Source organism: Eleginops maclovinus, chromosome 10 (genome assembly GCF_036324505.1).
Source record: "Eleginops maclovinus isolate JMC-PN-2008 ecotype Puerto Natales chromosome 10, JC_Emac_rtc_rv5, whole genome shotgun sequence".
Classification (NCBI taxonomy): Eukaryota; Metazoa; Chordata; class Actinopteri; order Perciformes; family Eleginopidae; genus Eleginops; species Eleginops maclovinus.
In genome coordinates, this window is record NC_086358.1 from 3,396,596 (window position 1) to 3,420,211 (window position 23,616).

A 23,616-nucleotide genomic window follows, 5' to 3' on the forward strand; every position below is an offset into this window, starting at 1 on the left:
CACACGCCCCTCTCAGGTTTATATTTTGGGTTGTTGTGAGGACACTAGTTAATGGTTTACGGAGCATTCGTTCAGGGAAATAAGATGTGACACCACAACATTTCCCTGCAGAGGAAAGAACATCCCACGGGTTAGCCATCACCCCAAGACGAACATCAGCCCTCTTCATTTCTCAAACACAAACACAGACACACACACCTGCTTGCATTCTGCCGCTTGTTTGAGCACGTGCAAACACTATTAAACCTAAAAAAATATATCATTGCTTAAGCGCCTCGATCAGTGAAGGTGCGGCCATGTCGCTCAAAAACCCTTAATTTGAGTTCCAGGTCTTTGTGTGAAATTGTCTTGATTAGCGTGTGATTTCTGAAGTCATGCCCCTATGAAAACATTTTTTATGGATGTCACGGCGACCTTTGATTACCAAAATCTAATTTATGCTCAAATTTGGGCCGATTATGAAGAAATCCAAGACATTCCTGAGACATTTGTTTATGTTGCATTATATATTGTGGCCTTTTTACAACATGAGTTAAATGTATGCCGATCGATGTCAGTAATTCATCACTGAATTGGCAGATACAGTCTTTCAATTTTATGCTTGATTAACAAAGCGGCACAGACCCATCAATCTCTTTTATTCGATACTCGTTGATCAAACCCTTGCTTTTACACTTACTGTAAATCTCTGGCATGAAAACCAATCTAATAAAGGACTTGAATGAATATTTTAAAAGCCTGAAGCGGTGCAAAGTATTTTTAAAGTAGGTAAGTTATAGACGATTCATTCTTTATGGGATTTTTTAGCAGCACTAGCATCCCTGACTCTTTCGAAACTTGAACGCTGTTGCACTAAATCTGGGGACAATGGATGCTGCCGGTACATAAAGGAGTGATGCAGCGACGGCGTGTTTTGCTAAGTTAGCATCGCAAGAGGTCCTTCTACGAAAAGCAATGGGTTTTTTCAATTGGATTTCATGATATTGCAGAGAATTAGATCTTTGGGGTAAACGCAATCGCCATAAATAAATAGCTAACGTCATTCTAGAAAGAAAACTACGTCAAAGTTTCGGAACATTTAAGAGAAGGGTATTTCTTTTTGCTTTAGAAAAAAGCTGGTATGCTTCAATTAACCACAGATCTTTTTTCAGGCATCAGAAACTCACCTAAAATGCTTCTGAATGCTAAGTGCTAAACTGCTAACTCATTTCTATGTTAAGGACTCATTCCTGCACCACTCAATAATCCATAAATGCTGAGTCTGCTAATTATTTGGGTATTTTTTCGATCAAATCAGCTTCTATAGACTCCCACAACAGGCCTTCATGACATATTACTTTGCATTGTTACTATCCAATGCACACATTGAGATTTAAATGAATCAAATACTGCTTAGCCTAAATGATAAAACTGTGAAATAAATCACACAAACATATTTGTTCTTCTGCTGTGATTCTGATCTGGAAAACTCTGGATGTGTGCGTGTGATTTTTCTAATTAGAGATGAGCCTAATTTACCATCTCCGGCGCCACAGATGGTCTGCCTGAACCGACGCCTTCTCAGTGTTGAGGACATTTTTCATGTAGGAGGAAACACATTTCACTTAAGGTGCTTTCGCTTCCTACTGGCTGAATGAGAACAGCTTTTAAAAAGTCACATTTCTAACCTTGGTGGTTGAAAGAGGACAAGTTCACACAACTCTTCAGTCTTTATTCTAAATAAGACATTGGCTCTCGCCTCATGTTTACAGGTCGCTGCCAACGCCTCGTACAAACCCTCTCAGAGATACAACGAGTCGACGCATGTAGAAGAATCCAAGCTGAAGCTGCAAGAGGAGACAGAGATTTAATGATAAAAAACAAGGAAGGAATCAAATATGTCATCTGCTGAGGTGGGAGAAGTACGCAGAGCTTGTTGTTGAGTAAAGTAGAAGTACTCAGGTCTTGTTGTTGAGTAAAGTAGAAGTACGCAGATCTTGTACTTGAGTAAAGTAGAAGTACTCAGGTGTTGTACTTGAGTAAAGTAGAAGTACTCAGGTCTTGTTGTTGAGTAAAGTAGAAGTACGCAGATCTTGTACTTGAGTAAAGTAGAAGTACTCAGGTGTTGTACTTGAGTAAAGTAGAAGTACTCAGGTGTTGTACTTGAGTAAAGTAGAAGTACTCAGGTCTTGTACTTGAGTAAAGTAGAAGTACTCAGGTGTTGTACTTGAGTAAAGTAGAAGTACTCAGGTCTTGTTCTTGAGTAAAGTAGAAGTACTCAGATCTTGTACTTGAGTAAAGTAGAAGTACTCAGGTCTTGTACTTGAGTAAAAGTAGAAGTACTCATATCTTGTACTTGAGTAAAGTAGAAGTACTCAGATCTTGTACTTGAGTAAAGTAGAAGTACTCAGATCTTGTACTTGAGTAAAGTAGAAGTACTCAGATCTTGTACTTGAGTAAAGTAGAAGTACTCAGATCTTGTACTTGAGTAAAGTAGAAGTACTTAGGTCTTGTTCTTGAGTAAAGTAGAAGTACTTAGGTCTTGTACTTGAGTAAAGTAGAAGTACTTAGGTCTTGTACTTGAGTAAAGTAGAAGTACTCAGGTCTTGTACTTGAGTAAAGTAGAAGTACTCAGGTCTTGTACTTGAGTAAAGTAGAAGTACTTAGGTCTTGTACTTGAGTAAAGTAGAAGTACTCAGGTCTTGTACTTGAGTAAAGTAGAAGTACTCAGGTCTTGTACTTGAGTAAAGTAGAAGTACCAGAGTGTAGGAATACTCTGTCACAGTAAAAGTATTCTAAATGTTCCTCCAGTGAAAGTAGAAAGTACTCTCCTCTAAATGTACTTAAAGTAGCGACAGTAAAAGTAGTCATTGTCTGATTGGTCCATTTCAGAATAATATCTCTGATATGTTTTATAATGATTGATCATTAAAGTGTTCTCAGAGCTGGTAAAGGTGCAGCTAGTTTGAATGGCTTTCTAATCTGCCTAGCAACTAAAGGGTATATACACCATTTACCTCCGGTTGTAGAAGTACACAGTAGCACAATGTGAAAAATCTAAAAGGAAAACAAATGTGGAACAAGTGTTTGAATATTTGAGAGAAGATGATTAGGGTCACATGAAGAAGGAGTTGGAATGATGAGAAAGTAGTGGCACATTTTAAAAGTCAAAATTAAGAAACAAAATCAGAAATGTTAACAAACTACAGAAGTTTCAGGAATGATCATTTGAAGAAATAGTGGGAAATGTGATGAATAAATTGATACTGTTCAGATGATAAGGGTCATATATAGGGATCCATCAATCGATAATGTACAAGCACATGAAGTCATATGTATAGAACAATAACCAGTGGGGTAATGTCCAAAACGACCAATGTCACGTCCATAGAACGCACTTTATGATTAGGGTTATTTTAATATATCACTAAGTCACTCAGTGGTTATTTTGAAAGCCTACACGTTACAGCATTAAGCATCTATGTAATCCTCTTTTTGCTTCGCATGGATGGAGCCGTTGATGATCATAAATCTGAGCTAATAAGATTAACGTCTGCAGATGTCCGCCCAGTTACACGTGGTCAGCTGACATAATCTGCATCAAAGAATAATGTAATTGGCGTGGGACGACATGAGGGCAGATTGGGATGCGTTAACGGCAGGAAGGTTAGCTGAGGTGCTGCTAATCTCATTAAAACACAGAGTCAGACAGTCTGTGTGTGTGTGTGTGTGTGTGTGTGTGTGTGTGTGTGTGTGTGTGTGTGTGTGTGTGTGTGTGTGTGTGTGTGTGTGTGTGTGTGTGTGTGTGTGTTTAAAAACATCCAGAAACACGCAAACGCCAGCGGATTAGAGCAAATAAAATCAGCGTCCCTCCAAAGAGAGGACAAGACAACACACCGTCTGAGCTGCTCCTCGTGTGATTCGAAATGAGCCCCTTCACACACACACACACACTTCAATATGCACTTCTCCAGGTCTCATTTTGAAAGCAGGCTTCTGCAGTGTGTTTCAATTTATTGCAGAAAGAGGAACATTGCAAAAAGGTATGAAGGGGTTTCCTCTAAAACGTGTTGAGCCGAGACTGTAAGAGACCCAGGACGAAATGACAGCCAAGAAATCAAGTTGTATTGAAATAGAATTCTGCAGCACTGACGTTAAACCATTCCACTGACAGCCATACGAGCTCTTTATTCCACAGGTAGATATTTACTTTCATTAAACTGTATTCACCTGCCTGATTCTAGTGAAAACATGTGCAATAGGATCTAGAGTTTATCCTTGCACGATTTTTACGTGTAGACATGACATAGCTCAACATTAGCATTTAGCTTTCATCTGTTTGTCCATACCATTAACTATATGTGTTATTAATATTAACCACACACACTTCTACTAAATACCAGATTTTTCCTCTCAGAAGACAGATAAATTGCACGCTAATCCCTAATAATGCCAGATTTCTGTCCAGTAACTAACCATGTGCAAGCGATCTGTTGTATCGTTCACGCCTGTGTGCATTCACAGCTGTCAGGGTCAGTGTGTGATCAGAGAAACACTCATCATGAGACTTCTGAGGATAAAACCCACTGAATGAAATCTATTTACAAGGACATTTTCGTTGTGATCTCACATTTCTACTGAAGTCGTCTCTTACAAGATCATTAATTAGCAGCACGTCGGCGACAATTGGTTTCATTTGTCTGAAGGCTTGAAGCTTATAGAAACCAAAGACAGATTTCTGCTTTTTTGCATGAAAATTAACTCATTAATTTTGTAGTTTTTGATCAGTAAAATCCTTTATCGTCCAGCATGTTTGGTTTGTAGTTCACACAGGCACACGTCGGGACAAAAGCACTTCAAAAAGAAATCAGACTGATCTGCAAAGCCCTTATAAGAGCACAGAAACATGTCTCTCTCTCTCTGGTAGGAAGAAGATGCTTGCGGCGATTCCGTCTGTGTGCACCATCTGATAATGCTAGCTAGCAACTGCTGAACAGAGGTCCCATAGAGACGGTGCGTATCAATAGTGAGCCTACATACAGTTGTTTGAAGGAGATTTTTTTGCAGCAATACAGAGGAATCTATCATCGTTTTGACAAAAAAACAGAACGGTCACAGATCTGTCCTCGTTGAAGTGCATGGGGTTTATTGTTTTGTTTTTGGTATCCAACCGCAGGAAATCTCACTGGTATTGATATCAGAACGCCTGCCATCGTTACATCCGTAGTCACAACTCAGAGGACTCAGAGCCTCAGCTACAGCTCAGCAACTGTTTCTCAGTGTGACAGAAAATTCAAGAGTTTGAAATAGAGATCGGGATATTCAAAGGCGAAAAAGGAGGATAAATGTGCGACAATGAGTCAGCTGTCGAGAGCGAGGATGAGGAGAGGAGTTAAGGAAAGATGGAAAGGGATTCAGTGTGTGTGTGTGTGTGTGTGTGTGTGTGTGTGTGTGTGTGTGTGTGTGTGTGTGTGTGTGTGTGTCTTCAGGGAGTGCAGAGGGAACTCCTGAAGGTCACACGGGAATAATCTTTCCACAGTCTCGAGAGCTGCATTCATCGCTGCTGTCGGGCGAAAACCTCCTAACTCCAGTTTTGGTGTCTGTTTGTTTCGGTTTAGTCGCGTTAGCTGAAGGGAAGTTTGCTCTTCAGCTGCGGTTGGTTTTCTGCAAATTATAGACACTCCAAATCATCCAAACAGAGCTGTCACTATTAGAACACAGTCATATATTATTATAATTGGCTATTTTATAACCAGTACTGATATTTGTTAAGCAGAAATAGCAAAACAATAATAATATTCTCTGATTTTAACGATTTAAATGATTGGATTTCGGGCTTTCCTATGTCAGATATCATTATAAGCAAATATGTTGGGGTATTTTGGCTTGTGGTAAACAAAACCAGACTTTTGAAGAAGCCACGTTTGGCTCTGTTCTGTTTTTTGACCGTTTATAGACTAAACCAGGTGTCTGCATTGATTTTCAGACCCTACGCTAAAAGAGAGATGGTGCAGGAAATAAATAGTGTTAGTACTTTTTTTTAACAATACCTAATTGTTTAGATAATAATGCAGAGCTAACTACTTATCCACTTTGTGATGTATCTAGCTCATGTGATAGCATGTGGATTCATGACTAACAGTGAGACTATCATCAATGGTGTGTTTATTAAACGCCTACGGTTTCTTTTCTATCGTTGCTACAATAAGTTAGATTCATGCTTTTGTAATCTGTATTTTCAGACAAATTCTGATTAAAAAACATAAATGATTAAACAATAAATCTGTCAGTTCTTGTGTTAAAGACCAATGAAGTAAAAGAGAATAATCCACGTATAATGGTACCGACGTGCACATGTGAAGACTAACCATTTTATCCACATCCTCGTCTCTTATCACCCATTTCTCTTACACTTGACATTTGAAAGATAAGAACAGAAAAGGGTCGGCCTACAGTTACAGACTCCAGGCTGCAGGGAAGTCATCCCCATCTCTGCCAGACACACGTGTATCAAAGGCTGCAGCATAATAGAAATCTGCATCATTCATGAGTGTGTTCTGCGTACATGTGACTGGGAAACACACATAATACATCTCTCTCTCTCTCTCTCTCTCTGTCTCTCTCCCTCTCTGTCTCTCTCTCTATAGGATGCCAGCTGTACAGCTACTGACTGTGCAGCTCCCTGCAGAAGAGGAGGCACGTGTTCATCCATCTGACCCAGGCATTCACACCACAGAATGATGCTCTCTCTCACACACACACACACACACACACACACACACACACACACACACACACACACACAGTATATATGAGATGGTCATTAGGGCTGCAGGCGTGCATTTCCGGGGCATAACAGAGTTGTAGTAATAGGTTTTGGGAATGGCACACAGATAATGTAGTGCGGTCCTTTAAGGCTACTGAGCCTTTCATCATAGAGCACAAATATTTAATATTATTAAACCATAAAGTCTCCGTTTGGGTGATTTTTTTCTAGCATCCGAGCAAAACGACTGAATATATATCTATTAAATCCTGCCATGGGTTTAATGCTGTAGTGAATGCTGCCCACACAGTATTCTGAAGCATTAACAGAGGTGGTAGAAGTACTCGTATCTTTGCCTTAAGTAAAAGAAGCATTACTACAAAAAGTAAAAGTCATGCATTCAAATTGTACTCAAGTAAAAGTACTAAAGTATCGCCTTCAAAATATAACTCAAGTACAAATATCATGATTAAAAAATTATATTATAAATGCATTAATGGCAATGTTGCACTAATTAAAGGTGTGGTTAATTCTAATTACTACATGTATATTAACAGTAATGATACAAAGGGATTTACTGTTGATCTACATTATGTTTTATTCATTTATATGTGCAAATCAGCTAGTTACTAAAGCTGTAAAATAAAAGTTGTGGAGTAAAGAGTCAAAAAATGCTTCCAAAGTGTAGATAAGTAAAAGTATAGAGTAGCATTAAGTGAAAATACTCAAGTTAAGTCGTTGTTTGTATTTCACAGTGCAGTTAAATGTAGCTGAGTAAAAGTGCAAGTACTTGAGTATAATCTGCTTCACACCACTGATGTTAGCTAACCACTAAATGCCACACAGTTAAATAATGATCAGGTTAATCATGTTTTGGTACTTTTACTCAAGTAGGATGTGGAGATCTAGGGTCAATGCTGGCTAATCACTGAATACCACACACTGTCATATCAAATAAATAAGAGTGTGAGTGTTGAACAGGGAGGGGTGTTAAGCAAACCAAAAGAGACTTCTTCTGTCACCAAAAGCCCATCGTTCAAGGCGAAAAAACGACATTTGAGTTGATGTTTTAAATGTAACTTACGGTGTCTGAGTGCAGGTCCTGCTGCTGACACAGCCGGTACAGGAAGGAGGTCTGCTCCTTGAGGAGGGTCTGCCTCGTCGTGAGGAACACTGTGCCGCCCACGTTCAGCCGGACCCACTTCCCGTTGTTCCCGCCGCTGGGGCTAAGCACGGACCCGTTACCGAGGCTCTGTGTCCCGCCTCCCGCCTCCGTGCTCCCAGTGGTGGACGTCGTGGTGTCCCCCGTTTCACTGTCTTTGTTGTTGTTATTGTTGTTATTATTGTTGCTATTGCTGTTGTGTGAGTGGTGGTGCGTCGACAGCGCGACGACAACGTCCTCCGTTTCCCGCGGGTCGTCCGCCGGCGTTGCCATTAGGGAAAATCCCGCTGAAGGAGAGAGGAAGACGGGGAGAGGAGGACCGTCTGAGTCCGCTGCAGCACGGAGTCTTCTGTCTGTTACGAGCAGCTAAGCTCCGCCCACAATGTGAAGTTAAAGGGGTGAGATACAGCACATCCGGGGAATACTTTCACAATAAAAGCTTTCACAGTTAACTCCTAACAAAAAAATATTGCATTTTAATCAGTTTCTGCAGCAATCTAACCCATCACATAGATAATGGAAGATTACATGACAATGTTTAGTAAACACATTGTAGTTGTCATGACTCTATGCAGTTTGACCGGTTGAATTTAATTTATTTTTCTTTATTTCTCATGAAGATAGATACCCAAACCGTTGACAACCAACATATCTGAACACCAACTGAACCCACCAATACCAACCTGTTGGGATATTTTTCAGACTAATATATTCATAAAATACTGTAGAATTTTATCATTTGATTTGCGAAATAACTTTAATGCTTTATTTTGAAAGGTGTCTCTTAAGTGCTCTTTGACTAACTTGATCAAGACCAAAAATGCTGGTCGTTCTAGCTTTTATGAAACAATTATTGATAATAAATATTTAAGAAAATGCACCACAGTTTAATGCAATATATAAAGATTCGTATTTTATTAAAATGTAGTTAGATCATTTTGTTACACATTTTTTACACCTGAGGAAACATTGCATAGAGCTTCAAACAAAAACAAACAAACAAGTATTTATTTAATGACATTTCCCTGACTGCCATATATGTAATCTCAACGACTCAGTTCCAATTGTTGTTAGTTGTATTTACTGGGACTCTTATGGCTTTAGACTAAATGAAGCTCTGCAGAGGTGACATATTGTTGTAGTCAGATCCCAGAAGCTAGCATGTGTTACAGACCTTATCTTAGGCTTTAAACCCAAAATACATAAAGAATAATCAGCCATAAGTGCTAAAGGCTAGGACCCATTCCTGCAGCTCTCTAGCACCAGGATATCTCCCCCATATTGTGCTCTGCACCTATTATCCACCCCACTATATGTTGTTCTTTTTATCATTGTAAATCCTGCACAACCCTTTGAACACGTTGCACATTTCTGCTCCACACTACCATGACAAACTCTTGGATTGGTGGTATTGCTGTCTCTGAGCTCTCAGGGATGCTACAGTGTGGGTCTCATAGTGACGAAGGGGAAGTCGTAGGTGTGTGGGAGGCCACGATGGGAGGTGAGGTTGAAGGATTGCCATGAGAACGGGCGCAAACCGCCCTGCGTCGTGGGTCCGTTTACTGCCTCAGCCGCCAGCTGGACTGCCATCTGGTAGTCCGTAACCTGCACCAGGAGAGAGGAAAGGAGCAAGGAGGGAGTTATAGGAAGAAAGTTGGGTTATTTGATATTAAATAGACATCCATTCATTTCGTTAGAGTATTCTTTCTATTGCATGAATTACATTTACTTTTAAGTCTATTGTCTGCAGCATAGTTGGAGGGTCTTGAGTCAAGGTAGCCGAGTGACCATATGCAAACCATCTCTGACCTCTTTGATTTCCAGCTGGTATTGTTTTCATCTTGCGAGTGTGTGTGTCTGTGTGTGTGGTCCTGAAGATATACCCATTGTAGCCGTGGTTGTGTGCTAGCGTGGGTTGTACTTAGCCAGGTGTTCATATGTCTGTGGACGGATTTTGATACCTCTATATCTTTGTATCTTTGCAATATGAAGTCTCAAAACCTTACAGGTGGTTAGTTGAGAAAAAGGAAGACAGATAAAAACAATGGGCGTGGTCCAGGCAAGTAAGTAGGCCATAAATAAGGGGGTTAAAAATAGGAAAGGGGACATTTCTGCTTCGTCTTAACCCAATACATGATGTAGTATTGATAAAAATGCATTGTCATTGTGAGTATGTTAGCATTGTCTGTTTATTGTTGTGTTTACCCACTCCAGGAATGCATAGGGAAACTAAGTCGTAGTTAAATCTGGCATTAATCATCCCTTAAGTGTTTTTAGTATGATCCCTGTAATTAACTATGACTCCAATATCCAAAGCTATGTTCCTACACCTGAATGTACCTGTAAACATTTCAGCATAATCAGTTCTACAGTACATATCCGAAACCTGATTCTGTCCTGACGACCTCTGACCTTTGTGTCGTAGCATCCTCCAGGACGGGGTCTCCGTGGTCTCAGGTCGTTGCGGCAGCAGATGGTTTTACACGGATGGCCTTTGGAGTAAGGGTCCCTCTTGTAGTCTGAAACAGAGCCAGTCTGACATTTATTATGTACCGGATAGTCTTTCAATATCCTGAATTATAGTGTGTGTTTTCTTTTGTACAGAAGAGGTGTGATCATCAATTTTAGATCTAAATCTGATTGGGTTTATGAATTAAAAACAGGTGGGTGTTTTCGTTACACCTACTGTTGTATCTCATGATGTGTTTGAGGGAGCTGACGTCAAACACCTTGGCCTGGTCCCTGCGGAGGATTTTAGCTCGAGGGCAGAGGTCGTAAGAAAAGTCCTCTCCGTATCTCTTCCACATCGCACTGTACCCACTCAGGTTGTAGATTTCCACATGGAAAGGTATGTTGTAGGACGGCCAATAACCTGCAAAATATGGACGGAGCAGCAGACGAATTACCACCAGAAAACATCTAGATTTATGAACGTTTTGTTTCTCACCTCTACGTAAAGCTTGAGTCTGATCCGAGTACATCACCTTCCCGGGAATCTGCTCCACCACAGTCAGCGCTCCGTCCTTTATTCTGCGACCCAGAGAGACCTGGTTCAGGTCCACCACCATGTATTGACTGTTATACGTACCTGAAACACAGAAGACCACTCTGTTTCCTCCACACAAAATACACATGGAACACTTCATACTATCTATCTATCTATCTGTCTGTCTATCTATCTATCTATCTATCTATCTATCTATCTATCTATCTATCTATCTATCTATCTATCTATCTATCTATCTATCTATCTATCTATCTATCTATCTATCTATCTATCTATCTATCTATCTATCTATCTATCTATCTATCTATCTATCTATCTATCTATCTATCTATCTATCTATCTATCTATCTATCTATCTATCTATCTATCTATCTATCCATCCATCCATCCATCCATCCATCCATCCATCCATCCATCCATCCATCCATCCATCCATCCATCCATCCATCCATCCATCCATCCATCCATCCATCCATCCATCCATCCATCCATCCATCCATCCATCCATCCATCCATCCATCCATCCATCCATCCATCCATCCATCCATCCATCCATCCATCCATCCATCCATCCATCCATCCATCCATCCATCCATCCATCCATCCATCCATCCATCCATCCATCCATCCATCCATCCATCCATCCATCCATCCATCCATCCATTTAAAGACTGCTTTGAAGATGATCTAACCTGAGTTGTATTTGGAGAAGGTCTGTGCCCACTCCTCTCCGCTGTGAGCCAGGCTGTTCGCCAGCCGGACCCTCTGCCAGGCCAGCAGGCTGTGAGGGCCGAGCAGAGAGAACAGGGAGGTGTTGAAGAGCCCGATGGAGGTCTGGGTCATCAGCAGGCCACTGCCCAGCAGGTAGAAATCATCCAGAGACATCAGGAAGCCTGCAGGAGGAGGAGGAGGAGGAAGAGGAGGAGGAGGTCGGAGGCTATCCCCTTAGAATTGGTGCCAATTGTTTAAAAATCATATCCACTTCCTGTCTTTCTTGCGAGATGGGTTTACTTTTCCTGATTATGGGTTGAAGGGATCATGTTCCCGTCTCCCATTGGAGTTAATAGACCTGCTGCTGGTCTCTTAAAGAGATGCAGCCGTAGCAAACCCCACATTATACACATAGATAAACGGCGTCTTTTTGCAGGAAAGAAAATGTCCTTAAGGGTTGAACTTTAAGGTATAAGGGAGTAGAAGCATTTTCCTGTACTGTACCAATTCTCTGTAACTCTGTAAAACCAATCTTTCACTTCTTCCATAACTACATTTTCTTGTAATTCTAATCCAGCTGTGGCTACTATTAATAATGAATCTACTCACTGCTGCAGCTATCAATAATGTAAATGCTAGCCAGAGGAATATTTCCACCTCTACCTGAAGTATTGCGTCCTCTCTTGTTTAGCTGGCTCTGACCTGCTATTTCACATCGTCAGACAGAAAGCTGCTTAAGAAGGCAGCAGACGGTCACACACTACTCCAGTGTTTGCGTAGTATTTCATCTCTTTGTTTTAATACAGTGATGTGACATTCTTTGGCCTGTAAGCCTCTAAAAATAGTGCATTGAAAATCACTTCTTTCCTGATAGCAAATGGAGACTGTAAGAGGATTTTATGGGTTGCATCGCCTGGGAAAACTTTGCTAAATTACTCTTTGCTCTCTAAATTACTGCATTTCATCATAACTCGCTTCTGTACACACCGTTTCCCCGCCATTAAGCCGTGTGCTTAGCAGAAGAGAATGCACAATGAGGATTAAGGTTAAGTCCTCGATGCATTTTCTTTTTACGCAAGATGAAAATGAAACTGTGCGGATTAAGGACAGCGGTTCACCTCAGCTCAGGGCTTTTGTAAGAAAGCTCCATTCCTTTGCATTTTACTAGCACCATGATATCACTCTCCCTCCTACTAACAATATCATTGCCAAGAAATGCATTACAGATGTTGGGAGTAACAGTAAAGCCTTGGCTGTACAGTACACTGCATTTTTTATTTAGTCAGTGGTTGCATGAAATACATTTCTCTAAATTCAAACCTTTCTTACATTTTCTGTATTTATTATAGTTAAATGTACTGTAAGCTAAGCTCTTCCTGTCCTTGAAACAAGATCATTTGAGGTGCTCTTTAGGTAAGGATACATGTAAATGCAACACTCAAGAAAAAAACATCACGGCACTCTCTTCTTAAAACAATCACAATGCCTTAATTGCAATGACATAGTTAACCCTTAATCAGCTCATTCAGTTCACTATATGAGAAAGTGTGATACTGTAGTTTGGGTGCATGTGTGTGTGTACCAGGGTAGCTGCTGAAGGACATCTTCCCAGTGGCAGTGGGTGTGTCGGACACCCTGAAGTCCCAGTGTTTGTAGATACGCATGGTGGCTGCGTACGTGTACCAGCTGGAGTGTCCGAACAGCAGGTTCTCAAAGCCCGGCAGCACCTGAGACACAGAGGAGGGAGAAAGAGTCTAATGTGGGCTGGAATAAAATACGGACTATTAAGCATACTATTTCACTACATCACTCTTAGAGGCCCTATTATGCTTTTTGGGGTTTTCCCTTTGGAACAGAGCCGGCCAGCTAGCCAATCAGAGCAGACTGGGCTCTGGTTTCAGACAGAGGGTGAAAAGAGGTGCTGCAGCACAGGCAGTATGAGAAAAATAAAGAGCTTTCTGAACATTAGAGCATGGAGACATGTCACAGAGGCACGAAAATCAAATACAAACCAGAAAGTTAGCATAACGGGGCCCCTTTAAACACATTGAATACAGCGGGTTGGAAATGTCCGCCTTGTGCAAACAATGACACACTTCACACAAGAAAAACAAGCTAATCAGCCACAATAAAACTAATTAGTGTTCCTAAGTGCGCCCTCACAGCTTCAGACAAATTCTAAACCTGACCTTGATCAGAGCCGTGCAGTGGCCCATGCCCGGCATCCTGAGAGCGCCAGCCGCTGAGGAGGAGTTGGAGCGAGTCATCAGAGCCGGGACCAGATCCAGGAGGTCGCCAACGCCATTTAGAAACTGCAGGGCGAACGCCGAGAGAGGCTGGGAGGGGAGGGGAAGACATGAATGAGATGACACTGTGACAGCTCTGGCACTCTCCTGGATCCATCCTCTTTTTGATTTGTATTATTTTGTTGATCATATTGTGCTATAAAATAAAACTGGATTGATTGATCTATATTGCATTTCGCTGTCCCAGTACTTGCAATGACAATGATCTTAAATCTAATCTGGAACTTCACACACACCTCTCTGTTTTTGCTCTTGGCCCACCGTGCAGCTCCGGCCTGGAGACCATCCAACTGAGCCAGGATCAGTCCTAGATGTTTCCAGAGGGGGTCGCTGTGTCTCCGCAGCCTCACCTCCTCTCTGGACCACTGGTCCTGCTTGCTGTGGGAAATGGAAATGGAGGATTCAAAACAAATCAGATTTGAGTTGGTCTTGAACTGTCCAAATAGCAGAGTAATTTACTTGAGTATTCATGATAATGATAAGCAGATATTGAGTATTTCAACAAGGAAACCCATTTCTTCAGTTGTAAAACTACACTGAATAAGCATTAAATCTCCATTATTAGATACATTTCTACAAATAGACTTAGGATTCATCTTGAGCCATGCATGTGAACAGATAAGACTGTACCTTAAGAACCTTTTCAGAGGATTCAAAACCTTTTCATCCGTCAGGAGCTGAGGGTACATGTTGGAGTAATGACTGAACATCTGTCTGCAGAGAGAGAAAAAGAAAAGCAGGAATCAAACCATGAAAGTAAAACCATATTTATTGAATGTTTATTGGATAAAACAAACAAACAATAACTCATCTTTCTTATATATTTTTTTATTTTCAAGCGCCTGGGACTTTCTTCAGGTGTGATAATAATTCATGTTGTAAATATCTTCTGTTTAGTGTCTGAGCCCCCTACATTCAAAGGCTTTAGATGGTTCTGGGTCTCCCATTTCACATATCCATTATCTTTTAGCGTTTCTTTGGATAATGGTTCAATATCTAGAAGTTGTCCATCGATCGTGAACAGGTGTGTACTCTTTTGGGAGTGAGCTATTTCAAGCACATGTATATTATCTGCAGTAAACCTCACCCAGCAGTAAGATAACCCTCCAGGTACCCCGCCAGGAAGAAGGTGGTCTCGTCCTCCTGCGTACTTCCTCCTCTGTGACCTGCAGAGATCTCCAGGACGCCCCATCCCGAGACCAGCAGGGTGTCATTGAAGAACCCGTAGGCCCCCCCTTCGGTCTCCATCACCCCCTCCTTGAGGAGCACCCTTTTCTGGGCAACGTCCCAATACACGGTGGCCTCTCGGAGCTCTACCATCGGAGAAAGATGGGCAGGGTCACAGGGTTGAGGTTGGATAACACACATTATGTAAGATAATGTCATGACATGATTAGAATAAACTATAGGGAAAAACCCAGCTTAGAAATAAAATGAATAAATATATTTTCGGATGTGTTCCGTGATTTCAGATGAAACATTTTTGTAATTTTCAAAGTAATTTGTCATGATTATTTTACAAATGCACGTTTCTTGTACATCGTTTACATTTTTCACAGTAATGTCATTTTGTTCATTTTGATATTTCGGTACAAATATTTTTTCACAGTTATTTATCATATTTTAATTGAATTTTCTTGTTTATTTTTGAACCTACATAAAAACAAATTCTCATTTTATGTTTATGTATGCACCATAATACACCAAAGCAAAAACCTTGGATGTAAAACACCACTTTAAAATAAACCTCATCCTGATTCAAGTAAAATATATTTACCATTTTGAAATAAGTATAATTATTAATAATAATTAGAAGGTTAATCAACACAACCAATAAAACAGAAAAGGTTTTCTTGACAACAAAATATTTAGAATAAAAGAGTATTTAATGACTATATATCCCATTGGTGTGGTATTTTAAGATGACATTTTATTAAATTGTTTATTACAACACAAGAGAAGAAACGTAGAAATTATATCGTGTAAAATACAGGTGAAACTGTTTTTGATTAAAAGAATATGTATTGCATTTTCCAGACCAGTCAGGGAATTGTTACTCACGGTAAGTTTGCACCGACGCAGCCAAAGTGCTCAGCAGCATGCACAGTTTGATGCTCCGCTTCTCCATGTTAGCTGTTATTTAGGAAATAAATGTTGTTATTACAAGCACAGAACCGCGATTTTTCAAGAAGCCACGAGGTGCTTTTTTTCCTAGTTGATTATGCTTTTAATTGCACAATTTTTTTGTAACAGCGCTCATCTTCTCAACCTTTCCCGGAAGAAGAAAAAAAAAAGAGATCACCCCAGATGGGACTCGAACCCACAATCCCTGGCTTAGGAGGCCAGTGCCTTATCCATTAGGCCACTGGGGCGGCATACTCATGGGCGTGGCCTAGGTGGATTATATTTGTGTAAAGATTATTAATATTCACAAGTTATTTTCAATATGGAAAGCAGCAATCTAGTGTTTGACAAGTTATGTTTGTGGAAAGACAGTTTTAATAGTCTAAAATACTCATTTGTGTAGGAAATAGCAATATAAGAGCTCATTGGAGGTCTGAGCGTCGCAATCGCCATGGTGATGCGCATACGTTCCATGGATGGATCCATCATCTCATCTAAATATGGGTATTTACTTTGATGTTTAAATACTTTGGGCATTAGAATATCGAGCATAGTTCATAGATAACAAACACGAGCTCTGAAAGATGTTTAAATATCGCTAACAAGCTGATATTGGCAAGTTTAGTCCAAAAGCTTTGTATGAAACTCGTACAATATTTCACAGTCTTGTCCGAATGAAAAGTGGAACCGTCCACGCGTGCGCAGTAGCAAGTATGGTTTGTTTGCAGGAGACGAGAGTCAACAAATTAAATACATAGTCTTAATGGAGGTAAATATGTGAGATATATATTGTTTAAGTGACAACACAACTACTAACCCACCTGCTGTGAAGCAGTCGACCTTTTCAATTGCATGTAAGGTAACGTTATGAGTAGCTAGCGAGTGTTAGCCACCTAGCGTTAGCTCGATAGTGTAGCTTTGGCAACGATAAACACATTTACAGCACCGTGGATAAATACTAATACTACAATTGGTGTGCCGTGTTTTATACAGGACCTTAAGAAATCACTAAAGATGCCGCTCTTTGGGAGCACATTCAGTCCGAAGAAGATTCCACCTCGCAAATCTGCTTCTCTGTCCAGCCTTCATACGGTGAGTTAAATGGTTTTATAGCCAGCAGCATTGTGCTGAAGACACTGGCTTTCATAAAGTAGACTAATCGATACATTAAAATGAAGCGAATTTCTATATATTGTACTGATCCCTTATTTGCAACACTATGATCCATAGGGGATAAACAAAATGCAAATATAGTTTTTGGTTTATCTATATTTCATGTAAATATGTCTCTATCTTTTTAATTGTTTTATTCTATTAGCTGTTTTTGTTATAATTTATCTTCTTTCACGGTATTTGTGTATGCACCATATATACCAAGGCATATTCCTCATCTCTGTTTTAAACCTATTTGCAATAAACCTGATTTCTGATAAATAATGAGTGTTTTGATATAGTAAGTAAGAGTGAATTGTGCAAAATGAGCTACAGTTCTGTATCATTTTCACTGAGTGTTCATTCAGACTGATCTGTTGTTTAGCTTTATGTTATCTTCCTCATACTGACTATGTTTTACTAACCCTCATCCCTTTAAGTTGGATCGCTCAACGAGAGAGGTTGAGCTGGGCCTTGAGTATGGACCTCCTGTGATGAACCTTGGAGGTCAGAGTTGGAAATTTGAAGATGGACAGTGGATATCAGGTAAGGAGTTCGGACATTGCTGAATACAGACCGTTCCACTGTTTAATAGATAGCTCGCCCCCAACACGACCATTTGTTTTCCAATTATTACCACAATTTGTGATGAACACTTGTTTTTGCATCTAACTCAAGGTAACCTAGGGGAAGTAATCGTTGTACAAATTATAATTTTAGGTTGACTTTTTTTTTAAAGTACACATTATTAATTACTGTGGTAATTGTTCTGTTTTTGTTGAACAAGAATCTGGTGGTAATGCATCTGGAAGGGAAGTGCAGCGGCTTAAGAAAAGAAACATACAGCTGGAGGAAGAGAACAACCACCTGAAACTTAAGATTGAAATTCTCTTGGACATGGTAAGGACTGACCTTTGACCTTAAATTAATGATAACATTAAAGATGCCATACGTAAAGCAAGCAAAACAAAGATTCATGTTGGTCTATAATACCATGCTTAACCAAATATGTAAATGAACTGATTTGTAATCTTTCCATTCTAGTTGACAGAGACCACCGTAGAGTACCACCTGATAGAGAAAGAAGTGGAAGATATAAAGACTCAACATCGAAGGAAGAAATGACAAATCTGAACGGATGCCTCCACCATAGAATTCTTTTTCATTCACAGTTTAATTTTTGTTGACGTAAAAAAAGTCTTCATTTGTTTGTTTTTTATTTGCAAAAATCAAATGATGAACATCTTTTTGCATTGTGAGGACTCTATCTGTTCTGTCTTGAATGTTAATCAACTGTGAACATATTTGTTCTGTACACAACATATTTTCTGCATCTTTTACATCTGTGTGTTAAGTATTTGCTGACATTTTCTTTTTAATATTTTTTTGTACTTAATGTATTTTCTATTTAGATTAAAAGTAAAATTCATCACAGCGTGTTTGACATTTCTTTGAATGGCCATTTTTAGAAACTGACCCTAATAACTTATTGGATTTTTACTTGACTTATAAGCAGTGACACGTTTACAAGAAGACAAGGAAAAATCTGCTCTTGCATAAGTAATCATATTTATTTTCTTGACCTTGGGGAAAAAGGCACTAACAGGCTTTTTGCAAATCTGTAGACCTTGAGCAAAGTTTTGTTGTTGATCATCATCACAACAGCATGATCAAGGATTCATGGATCATCTATTGTCATTATTTAACACAGGGTTGCTCAAAATGCTTTCATACCAGCCAGGATGGAAACGATGGGGTTTAACTGTACAGTAACAATAGACATGTAGTACGCACGTATATTACCAACACAATGAGTAGCAGCAATTAGGGTGTTGAGACATTTTAAAAGTGTTGGGACATTTGAAAGATTGCAGAAACATTAGGAGTGATTATTGTACAAGATTGCCACAGTCTGTATTGTCATCATATTTCAATGTAGTTTTGAATATCAATGTTTGTATGAGGATTTATTAAACAAAACAGATTTTCCAAAATAGAACTACGCATTGATCAAATCCTGTATTAAAATTCAATATTGGGTAAGTGCCAATTAAAGGTACGTCCTCTTACAAATCACTTTTGCTTGCTTTAGATAATTGGCGCATTAACGTGTCAATCAAATATCGAGTGCAGTGATTGGTTGACCAGTTTTAACTTGCGCAGGCGCACTCTGCGTCAGTTAATGCAGCGTTTCCACCGACGTTGTTGCTTCCGACAGCGGGATAGACGAAGTACTTTCTAGCCTTTTTCTTTCAGCACTTTAAACCCACAGGCTTTGCTTGTTCCACTGTCAGACTATTCAGTGACATAGTTGTGGACTTAATCCGTATACCTACTACTTTTAATAATGCCTCGGGGCGGTAAGTATTGTTATTATTCAAGTAAATGTAGCATGCTAATTTGTTGCGAGCTAACTAGCTAGCGAATTGTTAGCTAAAGTATTGCGAACTCACACATGCTTAGCCTTTAGCATGCTAACCGGTTAGCATGGTGTTTTGTTGCGGCTTGAGCTATCCAGGAAAAGACATCATGTACAAATGGTGATTAAATAATGTATTTACATGAAAACGTGTTGGTTATTTCAGTAGCTACACAGTTCATATGTTTCCATAGATGGCTATTTCTTTTTTAACTGCCGGAAACGGTAACTAACTGTTACCATGTGCACATGACAACGACACATTTATTAGTATTTATTTTAATTCCTGATTCATAGCTATTGTTTCTATCACCAAATACGTTCCCATGTGTATTTTAAAAGTGTACACTATCTTTATATGGAGCTGTTGTACCCTGATGTCATCATCTGCCACTCACTAACAATGACATTTGGTAACGTTGACGTTAACGTACGCTTGCCCTAAGTGGACGTCATGTGTGACTCATCTCCAACCACACAGTCTGCAGCTTTGAATATTTATTTTATTTATTTACTAGAGTCAGGTCACGATTATTAACACTTCAGTTTCCACCTCCATTTGATTACATCATAGATAGCTAGCTCACTTGCTTGTAACTGTTGTCCCTTTGCAGGTTGTTGGATCTAATATTATACATTTATTTTAGCCAGCAGTTCAGAACAATATAATGCACTGCATACACCATTTTCAAAGTAGCATGTTTAAAAGATATGAGGTAGATGGTGCCTTATTCTTCTGCTATTTTCTTTTGTAAATAGTACACTAGCTTACTAGCTTTGTAGTTGCTCTTGTTTTACTCTCTCTGTGTATGCACCCACACCAAAGCAAATTATTTGCACTATATCATCTCTTAAGTTAATGTTTAAAGATAAAGCAATTGGTGCTCATTCCTCATTTGATAGGAAGACTTTTCCAGTAGTGGGTTACTCTGACCAAAACTTACTACGTCCCACTTTGCATTAGTACGATGATTTAAATCTAGAAAACTATTTAGCATCTGTCAACTGTAGTAGGATATTATGAACCAGACATATTCAGGTCTGTTGACTTAATAGGAGGTGTAATAAGGACAACCACGTGTCACATCAGCGCAAATCTGACTGACAAAAATGTCACAACATCATAGTATAGTCCAGGCGTTAGACCTCTCTTTCTCTCCTTGGAACAAAAAGCTTCTGTGTATTTTTTCCACGGGTGACATTTGTGGATGTTGCATGTTACCCTGTACTGAAAATCAATCACTTAACTTTGATTTTAGATTGACTCACTTGAACAAACAGTTGGATACATTCACCAGTAACACCTATTTTCTTCTTTGCAGGCAAAAGAGGCCACAAGGGCAGAGGGAAGCAATACAGTAACCCAGAGGAGATCGACAGACAGATGAAAGCCCAGAAAGAGTTGGTGAGTGAGAGTGAATCTTTGTGGCAGATTTGGAGTTACCGTCAAACCGGGTCCGGTATGATTTGAATATGTTGGTCTATAGGAAGAAAACCCTGGCGCAGCAGAGAAGGCGAGCGACGCAGACTCCGATGAAGAGAGCAGCAGTGACGACGACAATGACGTGAGTGAAGGCAGCGCAATAATGTTGATTTTTCAAAGTGAAAATACTTGATATAGACATTGGGATCAAACCACTGACAACACACCGAATGTTGAAATGTGTGTAGCTTTAACACCATTGTAACTGCTGTCAATATCTTTACTACCTTTTGAATCAGAAGAGATTAGAAAATACTCAATGAGCAATGTTTTTAAAAGCACAAAGGCACATTTCTCTGTATTTATTACCCAGCGCTGTCCTGGTGGATTCCTTTTTCCCTGATTTAAAAAAAAATATATCTTTGTGCACACAGTCCAGAAAGAGGAGTGGGGTGGAGGGGCTCATAGAGATTGAGAACCCCAACCGTGTGTCTCAGAAGAGCAAGAAGGTGGCGGAGTTAGACGTCAACGCTCCCAGAGAGCTGTCTCGCAGGGAGAGGTAAGCGTCAGGACATTGATTGGTTCTGTGCTGTTGTATTGTGTAAGGGTTCTCATGTTGCTAACAGTAGGCTGGTAGTCTGATGAGGAATGATTTATGAAACGTATCTCCTCTTATTCTCTCCTGTCAGAGAGGAGATCGAGAAGCAGAAGTCAAAGGAGCGCTACATGAAGCTCCATCTCGAGGGGAAGACCGATCAGGCCAGGGCCGACCTCGCCAGACTGGCCATCATCAAGAAACAGAGGGAGGATGCAGCCAAGAAAAGAGACGACCAGAAGAAAGGTGAGAGGACACTCGAGTGGTGCAGGAATGAGTCCTACAACCTGGAAATGAGTCAGCATTTAACCACTTCCAGATCCCTCATCTTGGAAGTCAAATGTTATTTTGAACATGTTTTTGGTTAGAACCGTTGGAGTGACATTTTTTAACCTGTTGCTTCTTTGTTTGTTTTCAATCAGAGACTGACGATTCCAAATCCAAGCGCTAGTCCTCCACCCAAAAGCTTCAACACGCACTTCAGTCTCAGAGGGTCGGAGATCTGGAGGAGGAGAGCGGGGGGTAGGGAAACCAGTACGAGAGGCATCAGATCAGGGAGAGCTCCTTGAACTCCTGTCCCTCATTTCAAATCTGAGGGGCGAGGGTCTTCCATAACAGCGAGGTCAGAAGGGGTGCATTAAAAGCGTGATGAAGAGGAATGCAACATTTGGGATGCCTCTATTTTTTCCTCCTCACCAGGGGACACTCGCAGGTTTTCCATGTGCTTCACCGCCTCTTTACTCTTTCAGGGTTTTAATTCTGAAGCTGCTGAAGTTATTTTCTTTTTCGATTCATACACTTTTTTTTCTACATGGTTACCTAATAGAAGTTTACTGGACGACTGAACAGGTATTACAGTGAGCGTGCATGGGGATAACTTTTGGTGCTTTGCTTTTCTTTCCATCTCGCCTGTTTTTTGTAAGTTGGCAGATGGAGAAAAAGAACACTATTCAGAGGATAAACTGATATATAGGAATTATACAATGTAGGTTAGTGTTTGTGGATGTATTGCACAAGACATTGGTATAATTTTCTAAAGATTAACGTTCCCCCCCCCCCCACCATCCAAACATAGATATTCTGCTTTTCAATTCTGTCCGCCTGTTTGATCCTCGTTTTCTTTCCATTAAAAATTCAAACTCTGAATAATTCTGTGTCCTCCTATCACAGAAAGTCCTGAAAATAGAGCATTGTTCATGATTATCTTCCCCAAATTGTACACTTTGCTCACTTGATTCATCTTATTTCTGTCAGTTCGGAAGTGTTTCAGAATGTTTTCTGTGATCCTTTTTGCTCAAAGCACCTGGAATATTACTTGAATTGCCTATAATAAGCATTTTTAAGTTGTTAAACATCAATGATGGAGAGCATTTTCTCACTATGCCTCAGTTACTGTGGCCTTGCCCTGTTTCTGAAAGGGTCCTCTGTGGTTCTATAGGAGGGATTGTGTCTTTTGTGGCCTTTTTGAACAAAGTTTACACAAGACCAGTTCACTGTCTTTCTCCTGAAGTTAGTCCTACAAAGAACCTACACTGAGTTTATCGGGTACATCTGCACTACTGAAAAGAGTCACTATAACATAGACAGCTCCACTTAATTCAACACACTTCCCAAAGACGATTTTCTGCAGGGCCTTTTTTATTTAGTGCACGTGATAGACCGGCGACTCAGTGGGCGGGGGATTTGGAAATGCCTTGATCAGGAAAACAGTGCTCCCTATAACCTGGAATATAACACACCTGTAGAAACCACAACGTGTGAGAAATGAAGCCACAGCATTTAAATTTGATTCCTCAAGTTCTCCATCATGTATCCGAAGTCATTTTTAAATAATAAATTCATTAATAGGTAAACGACTTTCTTGTGTTTTTAATATTCAAATTGTAATTTCTTTCTCAATTTACTCAACTTGAAGGTATCAAAACACTGAGTACTCAATAATGCAAAAACAATACTTACAATATGTGACATG

At 39.9% G+C, this 23,616-nt stretch overlaps 4 protein-coding genes and 1 non-coding gene across 13 annotated transcripts in view; 2 read left to right on the plus strand and 3 right to left on the minus strand.

The window, feature by feature from the left end:
• The window catches only part of kctd17 (potassium channel tetramerization domain containing 17), a 20,086-nt gene extending 11,837 nt beyond the window's left edge, over window positions 1–8,249 (minus strand). For all 7 annotated transcript variants that reach the window (XM_063892758.1, XM_063892756.1, XM_063892761.1 and 4 more), the window contains exon 1: window positions 7,830–8,249. In XM_063892758.1, coding sequence (XP_063748828.1) covers window positions 7,830–8,180 — 351 coding nt within the window. In that variant the 5' untranslated portion in view covers window positions 8,181–8,249. The remainder of the gene's footprint in view (window positions 1–7,829) is intronic.
• Window positions 8,250–8,938: 689 nt separating this feature from the next.
• On the minus strand, window positions 8,939–16,196 carry plbd1b (phospholipase B domain containing 1b). Its single transcript, XM_063893852.1, has 11 exons — window positions 15,993–16,196; window positions 15,019–15,244; window positions 14,562–14,645; window positions 14,168–14,309; window positions 13,815–13,961; window positions 13,208–13,352; window positions 11,607–11,807; window positions 10,855–10,995; window positions 10,594–10,779; window positions 10,320–10,426; window positions 8,939–9,512 (listed from the first exon to the last, which is right to left on the minus strand). Exons 1-11 carry the CDS (start codon window positions 16,057–16,059, stop codon window positions 9,345–9,347), a joined length of 1,614 nt encoding a protein of 537 aa, XP_063749922.1. The 5' UTR covers window positions 16,060–16,196; the 3' UTR covers window positions 8,939–9,344.
• A 34-nt stretch (window positions 16,197–16,230) lies between these two features.
• On the minus strand, window positions 16,231–16,303 carry trnar-ccu (transfer RNA arginine (anticodon CCU)). Its single transcript has one exon. It is a non-coding gene; the product is annotated as a tRNA-Arg (tRNA).
• Window positions 16,304–16,709: 406 nt separating this feature from the next.
• cby1 (chibby 1, beta catenin antagonist) lies at window positions 16,710–18,641 on the plus strand. Of its 3 annotated transcripts, none has more exons than XM_063892762.1 (5): window positions 16,710–16,824; window positions 17,049–17,147; window positions 17,648–17,753; window positions 17,995–18,107; window positions 18,252–18,641. In XM_063892762.1, the coding sequence occupies exons 1-5, from the start codon at window positions 16,819–16,821 to the stop codon at window positions 18,330–18,332; spliced, it is 405 nt and encodes a 134-aa protein (XP_063748832.1). In that variant the 5' UTR covers window positions 16,710–16,818; the 3' UTR covers window positions 18,333–18,641. The 3 variants fall into 3 exon arrangements, with proteins under 3 accessions (XP_063748832.1, XP_063748834.1, XP_063748835.1); XM_063892764.1 differs by having other exon boundaries at window positions 16,760–16,909; XM_063892765.1 differs by lacking the exon at window positions 16,710–16,824 and adding an exon at window positions 16,893–16,914.
• A 731-nt stretch (window positions 18,642–19,372) lies between these two features.
• pdap1a (pdgfa associated protein 1a) lies at window positions 19,373–23,497 on the plus strand. The gene is made up of 6 exons (XM_063893790.1): window positions 19,373–19,567; window positions 20,949–21,031; window positions 21,114–21,191; window positions 21,484–21,608; window positions 21,739–21,890; window positions 22,067–23,497. The coding sequence occupies exons 1-6, from the start codon at window positions 19,555–19,557 to the stop codon at window positions 22,093–22,095; spliced, it is 480 nt and encodes a 159-aa protein (XP_063749860.1). The 5' UTR covers window positions 19,373–19,554; the 3' UTR covers window positions 22,096–23,497.
• Window positions 23,498–23,616: the final 119 nt, after the last annotated feature.